The 21508-nt window shown below is 46.4% G+C and overlaps 1 protein-coding gene across 1 annotated transcript in view; it reads right to left on the bottom strand.

Annotated features, from left to right (window-relative positions):
• The window catches only part of ITPKB (inositol-trisphosphate 3-kinase B), a 66470-nt gene extending 61678 nt beyond the window's left edge, over positions 1-4792 (bottom strand). Inside the window, exons 1-2 of the mRNA XM_030268956.4 lie at positions 4409-4792; positions 1953-3024 (exon numbers count right to left, since the gene is read on the bottom strand). Of these exons, the coding sequence (XP_030124816.4) occupies positions 1953-2861 (909 nt within the window). The 5' untranslated portion in view covers positions 2862-3024; positions 4409-4792. The remainder of the gene's footprint in view (positions 1-1952; positions 3025-4408) is intronic.
• Between the last annotated feature and the right edge of the window lie 16716 nt (positions 4793-21508).

Raw genomic sequence — 21508 nt, 5'->3', positions numbered from 1 at the left:
AGTTCACTATAACCTGCCAAAGTCAGTGATCAGCCCTGCATGGGACCTGTGGAGCCCAGTGGAAAGTATCATTGTAAATTAGCTTCGCTGCTCCTGCTGAGTCTCCAGCGCTGAAACACAAAATCAAGTGCACCTCCTTAGGCTGCCTGACACATTTTGGACCAGATCTTCATCTCGTTTAGCCTGAGTAGTCCCATGGAGCCCAGCAGTTACTCTGATCTTAGACCTGATCTGAGCTCACTCTCATCCAGACCTTTTAGCAATACAAATGAGCCTTGCCTGTTCACTGCTGAGCCACCGGCCTGGCTGAGCTCACTGGAGGCCATGGGAGGTTGTGCAGTGTCAGCTTGAGGCTCCAGGAAGCTTTCCACAGGAGCATCAGGCATGCTTTTGCCCATCAATGAACTGTTTTCAGCAGCAAATCAGTGGGATCTGGCACTAGAAACAGTCATTAGCGCAGAGAATGGAGCAGAGATTACTACAGCTCATGCACATAGAACCAGCAGAATTTAATCAGCAGAGGGATTGTAGCAGCTCCCAAAGGGAACAAGCTGATTCATCAGTTGAGAGCCCCAAAATACAAAACTGTCTGCAAACATAATGAACTACAGACTCATAACTTCTTTAACTGCTTTTACTCAGCTGCTGCTCCATCCTGAGCAGAACTGAACCTAGATTCTTGGAATAGGACAAAACGAATACAAAAGAAAAGACACTTATTTCAGCCTGCTGAGTGTTTTACAAACCACAGCCTCAGTTCTTCCAAGTTTGATACCTTCACTTAGATGTTTCTCTGCACTAGTTTTCCTTGTGTCATTGAGTTCAACAGGAGTTTCACTACCATGTGTCTACAGGAACCTAAACATAGTGAAATACATCACTGAAAGTTCATGAGCCCTTATTAAACTCTTTAAACTAAGGAGCCACTGGCTTGTCCTGCATGTTCCAAGGTTTGCCAGTGGGAAGCTCTGGTGCTGGGCTCAAATCAATGTAATGTCTCAGAGCTGGATGATAGCAGAGACCATGTGCTGGTTGGAGAACCCTGTGATGGGTGCCCTGCACTGGGTTAAAGTGGTTCAAAGCCCTCTGGACAACTGGTGTGAGAGCTCAGAGCAAAGCACGCTCTGTGTGATGCACTCACACATGCAATGAACTACCCTAGCGACACAACAAATCCCATGACTGTCTCATGCCTTTGGAGAATGCCTCAGAAGTCTCCTCTCTGAGGAAACCTTTTTTCTCTAAGGGTAACACAACACTGATGATTTCTCTTGCCTTAAGCCTCACAACCAGCTCCAAAACAAAGATCCCAAAACAAATGAACTTAATATAAATACCTAATAAAAATACCCTTACCTAAATTATAAAAATGTGCTTTATACCACAAGCAAAAAGTTTTATTCAAAAGGGGAATTACCAGAAATTCTAGAGCATTTTGCTTCTGTGTGAAAGACACAGAGACATTGTGGTGATGGGCATCACTGTAAACCTGAACAGACAGTTGGCCCACACAGTTTCAACTCCAGGGAGGAAATAAATTCTCCCTCAGGTTCATGTAAACCATGAGAAACCTCCAACACCCAGGGAAGCTGTGCTGAAGAAAAACTGAAGCTCACAACCACATGTCAGCCGAAGGCTGCAGTCCATGGATGTATTTTAAGCATGCTGGCAGGCAGCTTTCCAGCACCAGGGAAGCTCTGCAAGGACTGTGCACAATGAAACAGGTACCACTACTCTCTCATGAGAGGATTTTCCAGCTAGTAACCCCTCTTACCCCTCCTCCAAGTCTGAAAGCTTTTCATGTGAGGGAAAGCAAGCACCACTGAGCAGGAGTAAAGTTTCTCTGCAGAACTCTGCTGCAAGAGACCTCTGCCCACCTGCTGCAGCTGTGCCTCGGAGCAGGGATGCTGCCACCCTTTACCCCACCTCCCAAGGGCTGGTGCAAGACTCACCACTCGGGGCTTCTGCTGGTCCAGGGTCTGCAGGAAGGCCGGGGTCTGGTCCAGGGTGCGCTCGGGGTCACTGGAGATGTCCTCCTCAGACTCCTCCCAGGACGAGGAGAAGCCAGTGGAAGACGCTGAGGATGATGAGAGCTTCCGGACAGGCAGGCTGCCAGGGGGCACGGCACCCGCCTCCTCCTCTGGGCCCCCCAGGTCTGTGACAATGACGGCAGGGATGCTGCCACCGATGGCTGGGTGCTGGCCTTTCAGTCCTGTGGGGACCACCACCACCTCCTCTTGCCGTGGTGCAGGCCCTGACTGCTCCAGGGGGCTGCTGCTCTCTGCCAGCTCCACCATCATCACTGGCCTCCTGGAGGGCTCTGCAGCGCTCAGACAAACCTGCACCCCACCAGCATCAGGGGCCTCGCTCTCTCCGAGGGCTCGTGGCCGGGGTCCAGTTCCAAGTCCCACCACTGGTGCCGTAGGGCTGGCCGGATGGGACCGGGCTAGCCGGGGGCTCCGGGGTGGCTGGGAGGCAGAGCTGTGTGCCTGGATGTGTGCCTCGAAGAGCCCCACTTTCTGGTTCACCTGCACGTTGTGCAGCTCCCGTTGAAGCTGCCGTGCCATGGGGGGTTCTGGCTGTCCCTCTTCGCCTCGGCTGCCCCGCCGCCCCCCGGGGCTGCCTGGCTGCCGCAGGGGCTCCTCAGGTGGTGGGAAGAGGAAAGCGGGGCCACAGCGCGGGGAGCGGGGCGGCACCGGGGCCGGGCTGAAGACAGGGAGCGAGCGGCAGCTGCCGGGCGTCTCCGGACCCCTGGGCAGCACTTGTCCGGGAGGAGGCGGCGTCTTGCTCCTGCCGCTTGTCACCTCGCTGTTGCTATTCATCATCACCAAGCTATTGAGCGCATAGCAGTACACGGCCATAGTAGTCAGCCGGGGAGCACAGGGAGGCCGTCGCCACTGCCGCCTCGGCACTCAGGCTCTGCGGGGCTGTCCTGGGTCTCTCCACGACGGGACCAGCAGCATCGCCAGCAGGAAAACGGGGAGCTGGGCTGGCCCTGGCCCGCAGCTTCATAAAACGGGACAGCTGAGAAGAGAGAAGCAGTTAGAGTAGTTCTGTGCCCTCCCTCAGCTCACCAAGCAGCTGGGCACAGAGTGTGCCAGACTCTTCCCTTCCTGTGTGCCCCTCCCACCTGCATGCATCCCCAGTGTGTCACCCGTGGGGACACGGGCCAGTCTGGTCATCAGAAGGATCTGAGTGAAGGGGAAGTCAGGTTTGGGGCTGTTTTCCATCTTCCCTGCCTTCCCTGCCCCCTCTCCAGGTTGCCTGTCGACACAGCTGCAGCAGCAGTGTCTGAGAGGACACACAGCCAGCAACCATTCCCAAAACAGAATAAGAGAATTACGGTTAACTGGCTTTTAAGTGTTCACCCTAAAACCTGACATTTTCTAAAGGAAGATAAAAACTCCAAACAACTTAAATTTGTCACCCTCCAGTCTGTTACCTATAGCAAGACCAAGTCTCAAGAATGGATTTATGTTGTACGATACATGGTACAACTTCCTGCTTGCACTGTTTTGTACGGTATAGGGTCACATCTCAAGTTACTCCCCTAACTTACCATGTGCAACAACACGGCTTGGCACACCTTCATGAGTGCCCTGGTTAAATGTCCCTTCCCTGTGCACATCTGCTGTCCGGGACATCCCAGGCTGCAACTGCCTCTAAGTCACAGCCTGGACCCTACATGCAGAGAGATGTGCAGTATTGTTTGTTCTGGCGAGTGTGTGACTGTGTACACGTGTGAGAGAGGCTCTGCTTTCAGAGGTGGCTCTCTGTGCCCCTGTGCAGTCAGTGTGCTTTCCGTAATCTTCTGTTTGCTCCATGTACCCTGGACTTGCAGTCCCCATGCCATGCCGGGGCACGGGAACTCCTGAGAATTGCACAAACACTGCCCACATCAGAGTACAAACTTGTTTACACACAGCACGTTAACTCTGGCCATGGGTGTACATGCCTCTGGAAGCACTCGTGTGCGATGCTATCAGCGGTATTCCTGTGCGTCCCCCTGTGAGGCTCCTGGCAGCTAAATGCCCACAAGTCTAAGCGCAGTCCAACCTGACGGTGTGGCCAAAAGGCTTCCCATCCCTCCAGGCACTGCTTGGAGGCAGTGCAAGGCTCAACAGAGCCCAGGCAGTGCGGACAGCCACTCTTTACAGGGATCCCCGGCACAGCAACTCTCCCCGCGCTCCGGCTCGGCCACGAAAGCGAGCATCGGCACAAGGTGCTCGGCGAGACTTCGGGTGTGGGACGGCCCGCTCGGCCCCGGGGCAGCACCCTGCCCCTCCGCCCGCCCCCAGCTCGCCCCTTCCTCCCCGCGGGGCCCGGCTGGCCCCCGCACCGCTCCCGACGCGGCTGCCGGGGATCCCCCGGCGGAGGGGCGGCCGCGACACCCTCCGCCGCTGCTTACCTGGGGTCGAGATCCGCGCCCGCCCTCAGTGCGCGCCGCCCGGCAGCGCCCGCCGGCGGCCGCGGGGCGCTGCCGAAACCATCGCCGCGGGGCTGCCGGGACTCCCGCTCCCTCCGCGGCTCCGAGCGCCTCTCCGCGCCCCGGGGCGGGCCGGCTGCGCCGGGCTCTGCCCCTCCGCGCCTCGGCGGCCAAGGCTGCGCGGGCGGCTCCGCGCTCCGGGCAGCTCCGCGCCGCGGCCCCGGCGCCCGCTCCCGGTGCGGCTGGAAAGGCGGAGAGAGCAGGAGCAGGAGGAGGAGGAGGAGGAGGAGGAGAGGGAGAGGAGCAGCGAGGAGGAGGAGAGCGGAGGGAGGGGGTAGGAGAGCAGGAAGGAAGTTGTGAGCCTGTCTGGGGTTGAACTCAGCGGAACAAGTTTTTTTTTTTTTTCTTCTCGCTCGGCTCAGGCTGGAGGGAAATACTGAAAAAAAAAGTTTCCATTGTTAGCTAAGAAAAAAAAATACTGTCGCCGTGCTTTGGTGGCTGGGCTGTGGGTTCAAGATACACGAGGCATTTTCCACCCGCGGCCGCGGAGTGCGGTGCGGGCCCGGCAGAGCCCCCGGTCATCCCCGGCAGCGCCCGCCCGGGGGGGCATCCCCCGCCTCGCCTCCGCATCCCGGCCTCCCAGCGCTGCCGGCCGCTCGAGTCCTCCCCGGGCCACAGCGGTCAAGGCAAAGGGTGGTGCCGGCAGCGCCAGCAACGCGCAGCCTAAGGCCACCCACCTCCCCAGGCAGCCGGCTCGAAGGCACGGGCTAACACGGCCATTTCCCCCGAGATCCCCCTTCCCCCGGCAGCACGGCTCAGTCCTGCTGCTTCTCAGCGTGTTGGTCATTCACACGAGCCCAAGGTTGGCGCACAGCCCTCCCTGCCAGGTTGCGTGGCTTTGGGTGAGCACATCCCAAGGGAGGTAAGATGACCCCCATATCTCTCTAGAGGGTCGATGGCATTTTGACTTGCTATGATGTTGCCTGCCCCAGGTTTAGGCAGGGCTGCAGTGTCCTCCTTCGGGATACTGTCCATTCTTTTTCATTCATGGAGGGACACAGCACTTTCTCAGCTCCTGCAGCCCCCAGGCTTGGGTCCTGCTTGGCAGGAGAAGCAGCCTCTTGGCTGTGATACAGCCCGAGTTCTGTATCAAGATAACTCATTGGAAATAGTTGTCTGTACGTCAGCACTTTAGGAGAGCAGGCTCTCCGATTCACTCTCAAAGCAGTAGTCAAGGTCAAACCGAGATGGCAGTTTTGGGGTTGATCTGGACTGGCCAAAGGGAAAAAAAAAAAAAAAGAAAAGAAAAATGAACAGCAATTTGCCTCTGCTAGGATTTCACAGCTAGGAATTTCCCCTAGAGAGGGAAATTGATGTCACAGCAGACCTGCTTTTCTGTAATTAAGACATAACCCCTAGAGCATAAACGGGGGCAGAGAGGTCTCCGAATTGGCAAAAGGTGTGGACTACCAATCCATCCCATGGGCGGGCAGACAGAGACACCCAAAATGAGCTTGTTTGTTTTTCCAGTAAGAGAAATGCTATTTTGAATTCAGCGCAGGAAAAGAAATTTATAGACTCTTTCCACTCCACTTCGTTTCCTCACAGTCTGGGCTTAGTCAGGAACTAGTCTTCGTGAAATGAAGTATGAGATCAATCTTTCTGAGAAAAAGGGTCTTGCTCAGTATAATGGCACTATTCATGGCATAAATTTACCCCCGTGTGCAAATATCTGCAGATTCTGGTCACCTGTTGCTCACATTCCCTCATGTCTGCATACACATGTCAAAAAGTAGGAACATTTGAAAGAAAGAATAAATCCAGGAATTCAGGCAGATAAACAGGTACGTTCTTTTTTTAAACAGCTGCACTATGCTATTCTGATAGCATCTGCAAATGTTTGGAGGCATTACTGCACATCTGTGTGTGGATGTTTTGACCATTCTTTGGGGTTGTTGAAGAATATTTACACCATTGTAACCATAATGTGTGCTTAAAGTCCCACCCTTTCTTAAAGTCTCACAAATTCAAACACCATCAAAAATTCATCCTATCCAAACAGACAAAGGCGTGGTGAATTTGCTATAGCACATTTACAGATACAAAACTCCCTCAAGTGACCCAGCCTTAAAATGTGGCAGCAATTTTGTCAAGTAACAGAGCTAGAGCTGTTCTGTGGGCATTACATATAATGACAGGTTGTATTTATAAAGGAAGGGGCTAATAAAAGTGCAAGAATGAACAGAAAGTCTAGGGATAAGTCTTTGACTGTTCAGAACCAGGAGGTACATGAGGGAAATAATTGTTTCCAGACAGGAACCAGGCAGCAGTCCACATTGTGTAGTGAAGAACGAGCAGACAGCCTTCAGCACACTTGTTTCCAATCAAGGGGAAACCAAATGTTTGAGGTTAGCCTAAATGGAAAACACAAATGATACAGGTTGCTAGTCCAATCCAGGCACAAGGATGGAAGCAAAAAAAGAGAAAAGTTGCTTTCACAGACTCCTGGCACTAGTACTGCTGTAGTTGGTGAGGAGCCTTCTCTGTGACTTTGGCAGTGTTGCCTTAGGTGCTGTACAAAGAGAACAAAAAGATCGTTCCACTCTGACTCTCTCAGTGCACATTCTTCAAGTAAAACTCCAGTGCTGGGTGTTAAAAGATCTTGCTTCTCCTTAAGCTATGTTCTTAATTTAAATTTATACTTCCTGCTTCCAAAGAAAATCATTACAGTGCTTAAGGATACTGAAACAGGCTGGGTTAGGGCAAACAGTTGATCCAGCCAACTTTCGTCTTGTCCTTATTCAAGGGAGTGGAGCCATTAAAATGAACAGGATCTTCCACTTAGGAAGGGCACATATGCACTGCAGAATGCATTTAGTCTGAAATAAAGTGAGGACAGACACCTAGAGAAGGGCATGGAGCTGTCCTAACTGGGACATCTCCAACTGACACACTGGCTAAGAGGCATTTAGAGAAAGAAATACCACATCTGTCAAAGTTAATGGCCTCCCAGCACCTCTGTGTACTTGGATAGAAACATGTTAATTACCATGTTTCTTGGAAAATTAGTTGTCCTGAATGTGCTCACTGTGCCCCATGAGTGGCATGGGTGGCTCAGCTGTGCTACAGGTGCTGCACCCCCAGGCCTGGGGCTGCTGATCACTGTGGGATGGTGGCTTTTTGTAGGAATGATGGGGCAGCCCTGCCCAGTGGCATCCAGTGGGAGAAACAGGAGACCAATACGGTGCTGGTGACCCTCTCAAGCACAGATAGAGCTGTCATTTGCTATTTTATACACTCTCTTCCTGTGGAGTTGAGGTCCTGGTCTGCATGTACTGAATTGAAGAAGAACCTCTTCCTCAATCTAAACCAAAGTAATAGGCAAAAAAACCAAATCCAAAACACCTACTGAAACAAGATCCTGTACTGCAGAAATACCTTCTTCTGTGGAGAGGGGAGAACACTTGCATGGTCATTGTAATTACTTGAATCCTTGAAGACACAGAATTAAGATGGTGTAGGCTGCATTATAAAGCTATAACAGGAGAGGATAGACCACAATCTACTTAGCATCAATCCAGTTGTAAAAACAAAACAGATAAAATAATAACAATTTAATCAAAAAACAACTACAATCCTCAAGTACCCTCCTCAATCCATTCTTTCTTTTTTATAAGATTAATTTTTATATTATTACTCCCCGTCATGTTTTGGACTGGTTGGGCAAGACAGACTTCCCTATGCAAAGATGAGTTGTCTAAACTGCCACTGTTCATCCCATCCAGCATCAGGACCGTCAGCACCCTTGCAGTGAAAGTCAGTATATGACAGCATTTCCACACCAGTGAGCTGAATCTTAGGCTTATGTAAAATATAGAAATTAATGGAAAAATGCAGATTAATTAATTCTACAGTCAGCAAGTTGACTTTGTGTGCATGACAGCATGACAGACAGAGAATAAATCTGGCTAACATTTTACACGAAAAATATTCACGGAGGACACAAGTGAAAACACAACACTGAATTATGTGCTGAGAATTGTCTCTGTTCAGGCAGGTGGCTGTCACAGGCATGACAGTCATCTGCCCTGTTTGGGCTGGCAGGGGAAACAGTGTCCTGAGAGAAGGCCTCTGGATGCTTATCTTGCACCGGTCCTTTTGCCTTCCTTCAGTGGTAAAACAGGTCAGAAAGAAGCTGGTTTTCTCAGCTCTCAGTGACCTCTGAGCTGGGTTATCCAGTCATTTTCTCCCTTCCCTCTATCCCACAAGAACACGCATAATGGTAGAATTAAGCAGTGACTGGTTAATATTCCCTGTGCCGCTCCTGTTCAGGGAACAAGAACACAGGGCTCTGCAAAGACACCTGTAGCAAGTCACTGTGATTTAGGGCAGTTCTTGTACTGCACCTACATCTGCCTGAGCTTGTACGTCCTCCCAGAGCACAAAGGAACCAGTTTTGTTCCCTGGGAGCCTCCACCACACATTCCTGGCTGAGCCTCGCCCTGTGCTGCAGCAAGACCTAGTGCTCGGCACAGCCAGGAAAGGCAGCCAAAGATCTCGGTGATCCGTTCTGGGCTCTGCCCCAGCTGTGCTGTGGGGCCTGAGCAATGAGGTGACTGCCCACCTGCAGAACAGGCAGGATGGACAGAGACATCCTGTGCCTCATTTCTGGGGACTTTGTGTCTGTGACCTGTCTGAAGGCTAGTACACATCTGGGGGCCTTGAGGGAAGGGATACGTACATACCACATATCCATGCCCAGCACACATATGCAGAGCTTTAGTGCTGAGCTAGGAACATCAATTTGCCTCACAGGCTTCAGGATTTGCAGCTGGACTTTGGAGAACTGTTACAGAGCTCAGAAAATTGAGATGTATGTATGGAAAACATTATGCATAGTGCATTACTCTAACAAGGAATTATGTACGCACAGTATAGGCAAGAATGTTTAGGAACTCTTGAACAAGCACAGGATATGACATTTCCTCTTGATGCAATGCATATATATGGCTGTGGTACCTTTCCCTCAGCTGGTAAAGTCCCCAGGGTGAGGATGTGAAGGTCTGATGTGAAAGCTTGGTTTTATGTCTGGGTATGGCCAGCAGTTTCAGTGCCACCCTTCCTGTTTTTTTCTGGATTCCAGGGAAGAGCACAGCTTTGCAGTTGGTGTGTGCCACAGCTGTGGTCCTCTGTGCTGCAGCAGGGTTTTACATAGGCACTTTGGCTCACAGTTGCTATTTTCAGATAATAGGAATATAAATATGTGCATGTTTGGGGACTAACTCATTATTTGGCATAAATGTTTACTTTTTTTGTACATACCGAACTACAGGCAGTAGCAGTACATCAAGTAAGTATTGTCAAGTTTTACTGACATTCAGTAAAATTAAAACCATAAAGGGGAATCCTTCCCCATTGGGGTTTGAGGCCACTAAAAGTTGTACCCAGGTCTGTTGCTGAGGGAATAAAACAATTACAACTCAAATACTGCTTCGTTATCTCAAGAAGTTTTTCCTATTCATGGGCCACAGTTATTCCACTAGACTGTGACCACACAGCCATAATTGAGCAGCTTTGCATTTATTTGAGATAGCTACGATCACAGCAGGAAGAAGACAAACTGTTTTCCAAGTGAGCAGTGTGTGTCACATAGACTTTTTTGGAATCAGTAGTATATGAAGGGGCTGTGAGATTCCACTGCACCTTTTAGGGATGAGATGAGCATGGAATCACAATAAATGCTGTCCAAGTTTCCACTCTGCAATGAGTGATAGCTGTGTTTTGAAGAACTGGGAGAGAGAAGGCACTGAAGAAGACATGATTAATAATTTTAATGTTCATACTGAGCTGTAGCCATTTAATTTTAAATAAAGCAATTTGATTTTCTCCAGGAATCTATTTTTGCTTTCAGTATAATTATTTTAAGGATTTACCATAATATTGGTATGATGGACAGATGTTTATCTTTGTTCCTATGCCTCTGAAAGGAGAAAAAACTGTACTTTGAATGAGTGCAGCACAGTTAAATAAACTAGCAGGTCTAGGTTGATTCTTCATAACTTTCAATATCTAAAGCAATAGAGTTATGAAAATATTCCTAAATGATGTTGCCAGAAAGAAGAGTATTATCTGTGCTGTTTTCTGTATGCAGCACTGTTCATTGCTATGCAACAAATCGCAGAGGTCAGCAGACCCTGACCCTGCAAAGCAGCTGTGTTATAGCAGTCACTGGAAAACACCAGTCCTTGCACATAAAATTGCTTCAAGCAAGAACATCTTTCCCTGAAAGACTGAGATCTGCATGCTGGATCATGCTTTTCCTCTGAACAGATAGAGGTAAGTAAAGCTCTTATGGAAATAACAGCATACATGTCCACCCAGGATATTTTCAGAACTGTCACAAGTATCTATACATACATCCATACACACAGATATGCCCAGGCATAATAAGGGGGCATTTTAATAGCACCAAGAGCAGCCTCTTCAGCTGCAGCTAGCACTAGTCAGAGCCTTATCTCCCTGCTGCTCCTTGACCCAGCTCTGGAGATAACCAGCCTTGGAGCACTCTGGAGACATCCAATCCTGGAGCTGTGAACTGCTCTCTGAGCTGCCTCCCAGCTCTGGATTTGAGCAACAAATTGAGCAATGAAGCAAATTGAGCCACCTCCTCTGGCTGGTCTGCCCAGGACAAGCCTCCCTCTTGTGCTGCTCTTCCTCCTCCCTCAGGTATTTCCAGGTTGCTCCTGGATCAGCAGAGTTATTTATCACTGAGAGGGCACTTGTCTAAGAGTTTTAAGTCACCACTGCGGAGTTTCAGATCACTGACATTTCCCACTCCACTGCAATGAGCTCTCTAATAACAGGCAACACTACAGCTTGAGTTTTCACCTCTGTGTAACCAAACTGAAGAATTTAAACTCTCAGGCATGCTTAGATGCCTGAGTTTGAAGACGTTTGTCTTCAAACAAAGTTTACCACTCTTCACAACTCTCTGTGCTTCAAGGGAGGGGTTCCAAATCTTTCTTATCCTTTGCAAAACGTGAAAGATATTTTATGGTCTGGCTGCTTGAAATTAGGACACAAAAGACACAGCTGGGGAAGACGAAGGACTGGCCCAGAGGGGAGATATTAACCATCCATTTCCTATCTTGCTGAATGGGGGCTGATGAGCTAGACCGCAGCATTAATGGTTCCTAAATGTTATGTATTTTCTCCCCACTTCCTGCTGGATGGGGACTGATACCACAGAGTTCCAGCTGGCTGCTCTTTTCTTCCCAGGAGAATTCACGTATTTGCTTAAGTAACTTAATGAGATGCAAAAGCAAGTAGAGAAAAGGAGAGATGTAGGGCGTGCAGGTCCTCAGCAGGAATGCTGTGTTTACTTCCCACTTGTTCTTCACTCCTTTTCAAGTCTTTGCTCTCCTCCTTTCTGGGCACACCTATAGGGACTGTAGACCTTGATGTCTGAACCAGATCCTCCCACAGTGCTTGACAGCAGCATTCCAGACTGGATTAGGTAGGACTTCAGGCTGGCCTGAGCCAGGCAGAGCTGACAGAAGATGGAGCTGCAGAGGAGCATGGCAGAAGGCTCAACTCCTCCCTGGTGGGGAGCTCCAATGGCTCCCTCCAACTGGGCCTGCACACTCTGGCCACTCTGCCCACAGGCTTCTGCTGTTGGAGAAAGCAGAACTTGTCTGGTGAGTGGGACAGAGAGACACCCTGCCTGGACAAAAAGAGCATGGAAATGGGAGCACCAGCAGAGCTGGGGAGGCTGTGCTGGCTCCAGTGCCAGCTTTGCCCTCAGAGATGGTGGCTTCTTTGATGCCTCTTCACCCTCTGTGGACACAGCCTGCACCCCAAGCTGGAGGCACTGGAAAAGCTGGCAGCTGTCGTGATCTTCTCTCCACTGGGAACAGACTGAAACTGGTTTTCTTTATGGCTGTTTTATGAGCAGCAGGAAGAGAGCAGCCGGACAGAGCACTAGGATTAACTTTACAAATGCGTCTCCCTTTGACAAAATGTTTGAGCTTTGCCAGTTCCTTTACGTTCTCTCCCACTGGCTGAGGACAGCCTTGTCCTGAATAGGAAAACGGGAACAGTACAAGAGCACAGATGTCTGACATCTTCCTGTCTTCTGGCTCAGAGAGAGGGAGATTAATAAAAGCTGCCAGAAAAATGCCTTGGAATAACCCTTTCTGGTTGGAGACACAGTATCCTGGAAACACCCATCATTTGGCAGAGACACTCACTTCATTCCTTAGCTACACAAGCAAATTTCTTTAACTCTTCTCAATATCATTTCTGGACTGGATTGAAAGTGTTTTCTGTTAAAACAAAACACACAAACAAACAAAAATGCAACAAAAAACCCCAATGACTTTGTTTCTTTCTGTTTTACATATGTGGCATTTCCTAAAAGGAGCAAAATGTTGAAATAATGAAATATTTTTCTTTTTTACAGCCCTATCTTTCATTAAGAGACAGTTTGCCTAACATCTCTTCTTCCCTGTTAAGATGATAGATGGGGCTGAACAAGACTTACAGGATCCAGCGGGGTGCCATTTGCGTCACGAGGAACAGTGGTCATTAGGGAATTATCTACCATTTCAATTGCTTCAAAGAGAGATGAAGAGGAAAATGGAACAGGCTAAGATTTATTACAATGAATGCAACAGACTTTGAAGTTAGACAAATGGAAATTTGGATTATTTGCAGGAATACATCCTATGTGAGGCTGTTGAGTTGGGCAAGGCTCCGGTTTTGGAGGAAACATCACATGAATGTACTCAGACTTGAAAGCTCCAAGAACAACAGCTGGAGGCTGCCTTAGCAATCCAGAAAGTGGTATATCAGTGATGAACCAGAGAATGGAGTTCATCATCACTGCCCTGCTCAACAAGCTGGGCCCAGCTCTCCCCTGGATGTCATTCCATAATAGCTGCTGGAGGGACACTGGAAGGGACTTCAGAATAACAGGTGAAACTCCAGTCTTCTACAATCAGCTTCCATTTTGCTGCAGAAGGCTTTCCTTTGCACACTTGAGACCACCAGAGAGGAGGAGATGAACTCTAACAACTGAGAAAAGGTCAGCCATCACATTTAGTGCCTAAACAGTGATCTCACCTGCAGATATTTTTACATGGTCTCTTACACTTTCCCACTCCTAACCTGCAAGCCTTGAAGTACCTGCACTGTCACATTCCCATCCTCTCCCAAGGAAATCAACCTGGATGGAAAGTGACAAGTATATACACAATTTCTGTGAACTCTTAGGAACACTTCTGAAAGCTGAGCTAAGGAGAATGAGAGACAAAATGCCCATGTTACTGGACGTGGTAAATGCCCTAGGAAGCCTCCCTGAAATTCTTGACAGACACATTGCCAGTTCTTCCTCTGCTCATCCTCACTGAAACTTCTAAATTGTCCATATTTTGATGTTCCCTCCATGCCATTTTCTCACCTCCAGTCCATCAAGCTCATGGACAGTTCTGCTTATGGAGAAACCGCTAGTAATTCCATGGAACAAAAAGACTGAATCTGATAGGAGTACAATCAGACTGTGAGGATTTAGTAGCAAATTTTACAGGGAAAGAGAACTGGGGGTTGGGGCTATTCTAAAATAAATTGTTTGACCAAACGCTTGGTAAGTTCTTTCCTCCTCATTCCTTTCTGAACACAGTTATTTGTCCCAGATTAACACTCTTTCATGTCCAAGCTAATTTCTTTCACAAGATTAATCAGCAGCTGGAGGCAGGTGATATCATAGACTTTGACATTAGATTGTCAACAAATATTACATTTCTCTCTCTCTTTTTTTTTTTTTTTTTTTAACTAAACAGCTGCAGTGATGGCTTTGCTGGATGATGGCCAGCTGTGTCTCTTCACAGAAATGTAATACTCATTGCCTCAATTTTCCCATATTCCCAGCTTGTTTGGTCTCTGATGGAAAACTTGACTTCCATGGCAAGATACGTAGCACCTACAGTTGCAATGCATGCAAGAAAAATATACTCCAAGGACCAGGAGAGTCCTGACAGCCCTGACAAAACAAGGGTTCGTCCCTTTTCCTTTGGAGGGAAAATAGGGCAGCTTCTGTGTCCTAAGGTAATTGAACAAATAGAATTTTATTTCAAATGGAAAGTGGATGGAAGGAGCTGTCAATATGAACACACATTTTCAATGGCATTTACAAGGAAATAAAATCAGCTTTTGGACATCCAGAAAAAGAATGATGATCCTTGCAGAAAGAGTGCAGGACAATTTTCTGTTGATGAAATTTGCCTGGCAGTTGTTAAAAGATGTCATCTACCAGGTTTATCAGAGATAGATAATGTCTGGAGTCAGTACTGCACTTCATTCTCTGTTAAAAATCTGATTGATGACGCTCATCTTTTTCTCCCTCAAAACTATACTCTCCCACTCTTAATGCTTAAATGATTCTCAGAGGGGTCTTTTTTTTTTCCTCAAGCTTGGGGCGAATGGTACTGTTTGCCTGGTACAATAAGTTGCAAAAAGGGAAGGTTGGGCCTTGAGTTATCTAAAAACTTCAAGGGCTTTGTCAAGTTCTGTCTCAAACAAAGTACTGGTCCACACCTGCTCTAACCTGCCCTCAGTGATAAATTCTGTCTTTGGGAAGGTAGTCTTGAGAGGTTGGTTTTGAATTAATTTTCATTTTCATTTTCAAAGTGTGCATAACACACTGGTGATAAATGTTGACGAGTTTTGGTTGATTTAGTTTAATTGAGACATTAACTGTATTGCAGGTAAATGGATCTGGAATAGCTGCAGGAGCACTCAGTTTTCCAAATCATTACAGAAGGATGAGATTACAGTCAAATATTTTATGTTAATATGCTTAAGCACTTAAAATTATGGAAGCTTTTTCATCAATAAGTGCAAAATTATTACAGCAATTCTGAGTATCAGCAGGGTTTGAAAGCCTTTAATTAATTTTGTTTACATTTGAAATAATCAGAATAACTTCAGAATAATAAACTAGATCAATCCCTGGGAACACTCACACAAAGTGGATTACATCCCACCTGAAATAAGCTTTGGCCGTGTCACTTAGATAATCCATTAAAAATCCCCAAAAGGCTAACAACTGTAGCTGGAAACACAAATTATAGTCTGCATATGTTAGTCTGTTATGTCCAAAGAAAAATACCCACTGATTTGAATAGGCTACAGATCAGGTCTTATACTGTGCACCCAAATTGGAAATTCATCTGTTCTGGGACAGAAACTTATCAAGTTCTCTCTTCCAGAATTCAGTTCAAAATCCCTTCTGTTTCTGAGGAAGTAACATTTTCCACATTTCCTATTTTCACTTGTACTATTCAAAGATTGAAAGCAGGGATTAACATATAAGGTGCTAAATAATCTGCTGAATTCAAATCAGTTTCCACTGGGTAGGTATAATTTTTTCCATTCACATTTGAGTTAAGCACACTGGACCAGCCTTTCTTTTAACAAGCTGATGCAATGTAAACAGGATGAATGAATAGGTAACTCCCTGCAGATGGAAGAGCTCTGAGCATTTGGCAGTGAGGAGCCAGTCCTGCCCATGGCACAAGTCAGAAAACAGAGGGCAAGAGCAGTGACAGTGATGTCCAACACAATGCAGGGAAGCGGCAGCAGAGAAAGCAATAAGGCCAAGCCAGGATCACCCTGGGATCCCGGGACTGCATTGATGGCCTTGGCTCTTGTTTTTAGAGAGAAGGACAGAGGTAAATAGCTAAAAATAGCTAAAGCCTTTTTCCTCATTCCTATTTTCTCATGGTTAGTTTTGCATTATAAACTTCAGTGAAGCAAACACACTGGGTGGGTTACTTGTACTTGTCCTGTGAGCGGCTGTTCTTTGACACAGATACTGTCTGAGCTCTTGTAGTAATTTATCTGCAGCTGCCTCAGCTCAGCTCGGCCCTGCCACAGTTTCTCAGCCTGCATGGAGAGCCTTTGTTTTCCATCATATCCTCTCCCTGCAGCTGAACAGCAAAGTCCAGACAATTTGCTCTGTGTGTCTGTCTGGGCCAGGCTTTCCATGGTGCTCAGGCAGCTCAAGGAGCTTCTTGCTCTGCCCAGGCTACCAACTTCTATTAGCTCTGCCCATAATATTCCAGTACTTCTTGGGCTCACATTCATTGTCCTCACACTGCAGTTTAGTGTTTCATAAAACTCATGGAGTCAGACCCAAATGCTGAAGGGAAGAGAATCACTGACTCCTATAGGCATTGAATCAAATTTTTCCTTTACTGAAAGACATGCAGTCTTGTAGAGAGGGAGAATCTAAAAGCTCAGTGGAGCATAATTGGTTTTGCTGTTTGGGTTCCTGAATAGTAAATATCAAATAAAAGCATATGAAGCCAACCCAAGAAAGGGCTGGAATGAGTAGGTTCTCTCTATTTCATTTTGAAAATGTACTTAGGCAACCTTTTATTTACAGTTAATCCTGTGGAGCAGCCACTGAGACACTGCTGAAAGTTAAGAGCATCACCTCTGTACCTGAAGCAGTGCTAATAAAACCACAGAGCTGAGTTACTCTACAGAAGAAATGGAGAGACACAGAAAACAGATTTCCATTTTATTTTAGCTGGAGAACCTACAGGTAAATAGAGGAGGCCAGGAGGTGCCAGTCAGGGTGCCACATGGAGAAGGGGAAGCTATGTCTAGAGGAGAAACAGCCCCACCAAGCACAGCAGTGGGACAGTGGTGGCTGTAGCCCCAGCCCCACTGCTCAAAGCTCTGCCCAGGCAGTGAAGCAGGAGCTTCAACTCAAGAACAACAAGTGTACAAACATTTCTGCATAGGTGAAAGGTGCCCAGCTGAAAAGGCTCAAGTTTGGAGCACTGCTACTTCTAACACTTTCCCTCTTCCCCCTGGGACACCAAATCCCAAAGGCAATTGGATGCAGCACTGACCTTTCAGGACTTACGAAATGCAAACACAGCTTTATTTACTTCCTGACCCTTGGCTCAAAAACATCTGCAGCTTTATAAATGAAAAGCAATCGCTGTGATTTAGCAACTTCTTTGCCTCTGCTTCATTTTGCCAAAAGACAGAGGCCACGCTGTGATACGGCCACAGGTGTTGTGGTGACACTTGAGAACTATCAGCTGGGCTCCCCAGGCAGCTGGCACCACTGCTTTTCATTTTGCGTCTTGTCTAGCAGGACAAGGCCTGGCTGGTCAGGTAAAGGGCCACAGCTGGAGATTTCAGTCAAATCGAGAAAATACATTGAAAATGAAGTCTTCTTCCTCAGAAACATCTTGAGTTTCTGTTCCAGACACGACAGGTGAGTTGGCAGTCTGAACTTTTCTTGTCTCTCCAGTATGAGACAGAAAAGCTGCTGCTGCTCCTTTTGCACCTGTACTAGAAGAAAAAGCTGTTCAAGTTTTGACAGATCAACCCTGGGACATGAGCAGAGGTACTATTTTTTTTTGAGGAGAACTCTTGGTAAAGCTTTTCATCCCTTTTCTTCCTGAAAAAACTCTGGAAATTTGTTGGAAGCAATTGGTTTCGGTCAGTGTGGTGAGCTGATGCTGGAAACTGCATAGTGGTTGCTGCAGGATTCTTCAAAAATAAAGGACTTCTGCAAATACTTGAAACTGAGTCCATGCAAATGTTCATTTGTCAACTTAATTTGCATGGTTTCAGCAAAATGGAAAGGGATTCTCCAGTATCTGCCTCATCTGACAAGCCTCGAGCACTAGCAGCAGCAGGTTGTACTTTTGTCAAGGTAAATAATTTCCTTTGCACATGAAAGAACTCTCAGGATGTCTGGTAGGACAGATGTAGGTACATATACAGTAAGCCTTTACAAGGTAGCAGATGAGGATGGTAGAGAACTCTCAGGTTCTTCTCAGCAAATCTTGATGCAGTATTTCTTAGCAGCAGAAATACTGACAAAACAGGTTTTGGTTATTTCTGATTACTTTAAGCCCAGGAAGTGGAAAGATAATGTCATCATATTGTGCTTTTTTTGTACTTGATCGATATCTTGCTGTACCAAAATTTTATATTTTCTTGTGGCATCTGCTGAATGCTGACAAGATAGATATTAGCATCATGTTAGTACCTACAAATCCATCCCACATTGAAGTGGCTGAAAACAACTAATATTTGTGTTTCTACATTAATTTTGATGCTTTGGAAAATTCTACACTTCTCTGCTCCTAAATGACAAAAGCACAAGGAGGGTTATGACTTAACAGAACTGTATTGTAACATTTTATTCAGCCTCAACTTTGGGATCAAAATGCTCCTATGAGGCCTTTTTGATTTCCACCTTTGTCTTTTTTGGAATCAAATTCTTAGTTATCATAGCTTTGTCTTTCTTGGTTTGGAAATGATGACAACTAACTTGTGTCCTTTGCATTTTTTTGGCACTCTTCTATTATGACCTTTATTTCAAGAGAGATGACATCACTTGCCACAAACCTGTAAGTTTTGTAAAAAGCAGCACTTGATGCACTCTCACCAGACCCAAGTTTGAAGGAAGACTGCCTGAGGAGAAGTCCAGACATGCAGCCTGTGATAGGAGCAGCTTCTGCAGAGGAGAATGATCCCTTATCAACATGACTCCACAGACACACTCTGGTTGGTCTCCAACTCCATCTGATACTTCACCACACAATAATAACTCTTTTCTAGTTGGCTTGTCCTATCTCTCCAGTCTCTACACCCTGAAGGGCTGCTTTCAGGGAGATGAACTGGTTTGTCCCAGCCAGGGAAGCCAAAAGCTCCAGGCACTAGCAGTGTGCTCAGCAAAACCCAGAAAAAGGGCAGCCAGTGGCTAATGCAGGAGCTGCACCAGCAGCAAAGGCCATTCCCATAAAATGCATCACTGATATTTCCTGGTGAGCCAACCCTCCTTCCTCCCCTCAGGTCAGACTAAGGGAGAGTGCAAGGCACAGGTTTGGGGTTTTCCTGTCCATCCTACATTACGTGGGGATGTAATGACAGCATTGCAGCTGGCAAAGCTGCACAGCTGTCCTACAGGAGTCACACACCTTCCTTCCTGTCTCTGTGGTGAGTGGATGCTTTTATGGCACACTGGAAATGACACAGTCCAGTGCTCAGTGATTGCTGAATGCTCAGCAATGACATCAATCAGGGACTCTGGAATTTCCAGAACAAGTGCTGTTCAGGAAGCAATTCCCTTTCCACTCCTTCCCTCCCTTTGCTCCCCTTAACCCTTCTTCTTGCCTTTCTCCACATATTTCCTTCTCTCCTTTCTTCTTTCCTTCTCTCCCTCCTCTTTCTCTCCCTCCTTCTGGAGAACAGCTCATACTATTGTTTATCACCATATAGTATTGCTGGCCACGAGGAAACTTTGGAAACCAAGGAAAACAGAGACCTTGTGACAAAACTCAAGTGAACAATGGCTTCAAGGGCACTCAGCTCTTGGCAGCATGAGCACCATGGTGAGCTCAGCATCTGGCAGGATGGACCCTGAATTAGGATGGCAAGAGGACAAGGAAGCACAAAAGAACATCAAGAAAAGATGAAGAAAGATGCATTGGTTTCTGGAACGAGATGGGCAATGCAATCCTGGAGGTATTTGTTTAGAATTCTATGGTGCATCCATATGCAAAAGTTTAATGTGTTTTCTCAGAAAACATAAAAACTCTGGCATAAATTGGACTGCAGACTTCCAAAAAGTCTTAGTTTAGAAGGCAGCAGAGTTAAAAGTTTCTGTATTGCTGATTCTTTGTCCCATCTGCCATTCTTTCTTTCTTTCTCTTTTTAGCTCTTCTTTGTCCAGTGGTGAGGATTGGTCAGCTCATACAGTGGTTAGAGTCAATTCGATAATTTGCAGACACTAATGGAGGTGTTTGGGTTTATTGCTGTGTATGTTTGAGTAGCTGCTCTTTATAATTCAATTTTTCTTCCATGAGTCAATTTATGCTTGTTTCAGACTTCACAAGAACTATTTTTCAGCAAAAAGCCTCTAATCACTGTAAATCCTTCTGTAAAGGTACACAGGAGGCTGCTATCATTTGTATGCTGTTTCCACTCCTTATAGATTTCAATGGGAGAGTATATCCCATCTGTAGAAATCAATTGAATAGTTCTAATAAACCACATACTAAGAGATGCTGACAACTAAGACACATGTTTAGAGTGATTAACTGTCCATCAACTTTGCAATATAGCTTGGCTGAACCACAAATTATGTTACTAACATAGAAAGGAACTATTTCAGCATGTCAGAAATGTATTGACTTTACAACAAGCTCAAAATAGATCACAATATCAGAGAGAGTTCCTCCCTTTGACTAAATCTGGTGGATGTAAAGTAGCTTTGAGAAGATGCTTCTGTGAGAAATGAGAGATGTGGGTCACATCCTTTCAGATGTGGGTTTTACACTGCCTACATGATGGCTTGTGTTTGCAGAAAAGGTGGCCACTATCATCAGCTATTTTATAATGTTAATCTACTATTTAACTTTCCTTTTTTTCACTGTAAGAAGGAAGGATTTCATTTTGGGTTGAGTAAAGTATGTTCCACAAACCAGAGCAACATTTTACAGTTTTTCTTATGAATGCAAATACAACCCATATATCTCTACTATGGATCAGTTCAAACTGATTTCAGTTTGAAATTTCAGTCCAATTCGGATTTACTTGTCTCAGCTACCCAGCTCAAAATTTATTCAAATTACCCTTTGAGTCAGAATCTCATAAACATAAGGGAAAGGCACGTGTATATAACATGCAGGACTCTGTATGCCAAAGAGTTTACTCTCCAAGTCAGGTGTCAGGTTCTCATCTCTATGAATATTTAGTAAGTCTGTGCAGGAATTGGGAAGCCAGCTTGGACTGTGAGTATTCTAAATCAGTACCCAAGCCAGAAGCTCTTCTTTCCTTCCTACCCAAATTTCCAACTTCCACTCCCTTTCTACAGCAAAGGTACTCTGGTTATGGTGGTTCAAAGCCCTTAGAAGGGCCTTAGTGTGCACAAGATAGCTCTTCAGAAGTCATCAGACATATTAGCTCAGCACTGGGATTATAGTCAAACAGTGTGAACACAGAACCTCTATAGCAAGTTCATCTTTTCAAGGTCTAGGAACACTCCTT

Source organism: Taeniopygia guttata, chromosome 3 (genome assembly GCF_048771995.1).
Source record: "Taeniopygia guttata chromosome 3, bTaeGut7.mat, whole genome shotgun sequence".
NCBI lineage: Eukaryota > Metazoa > Chordata > Aves > Passeriformes > Estrildidae > Taeniopygia > Taeniopygia guttata.
Note: the sequence above shows the minus strand (reverse complement) of the source record. Positions and strands in the feature narration are given on the sequence as shown.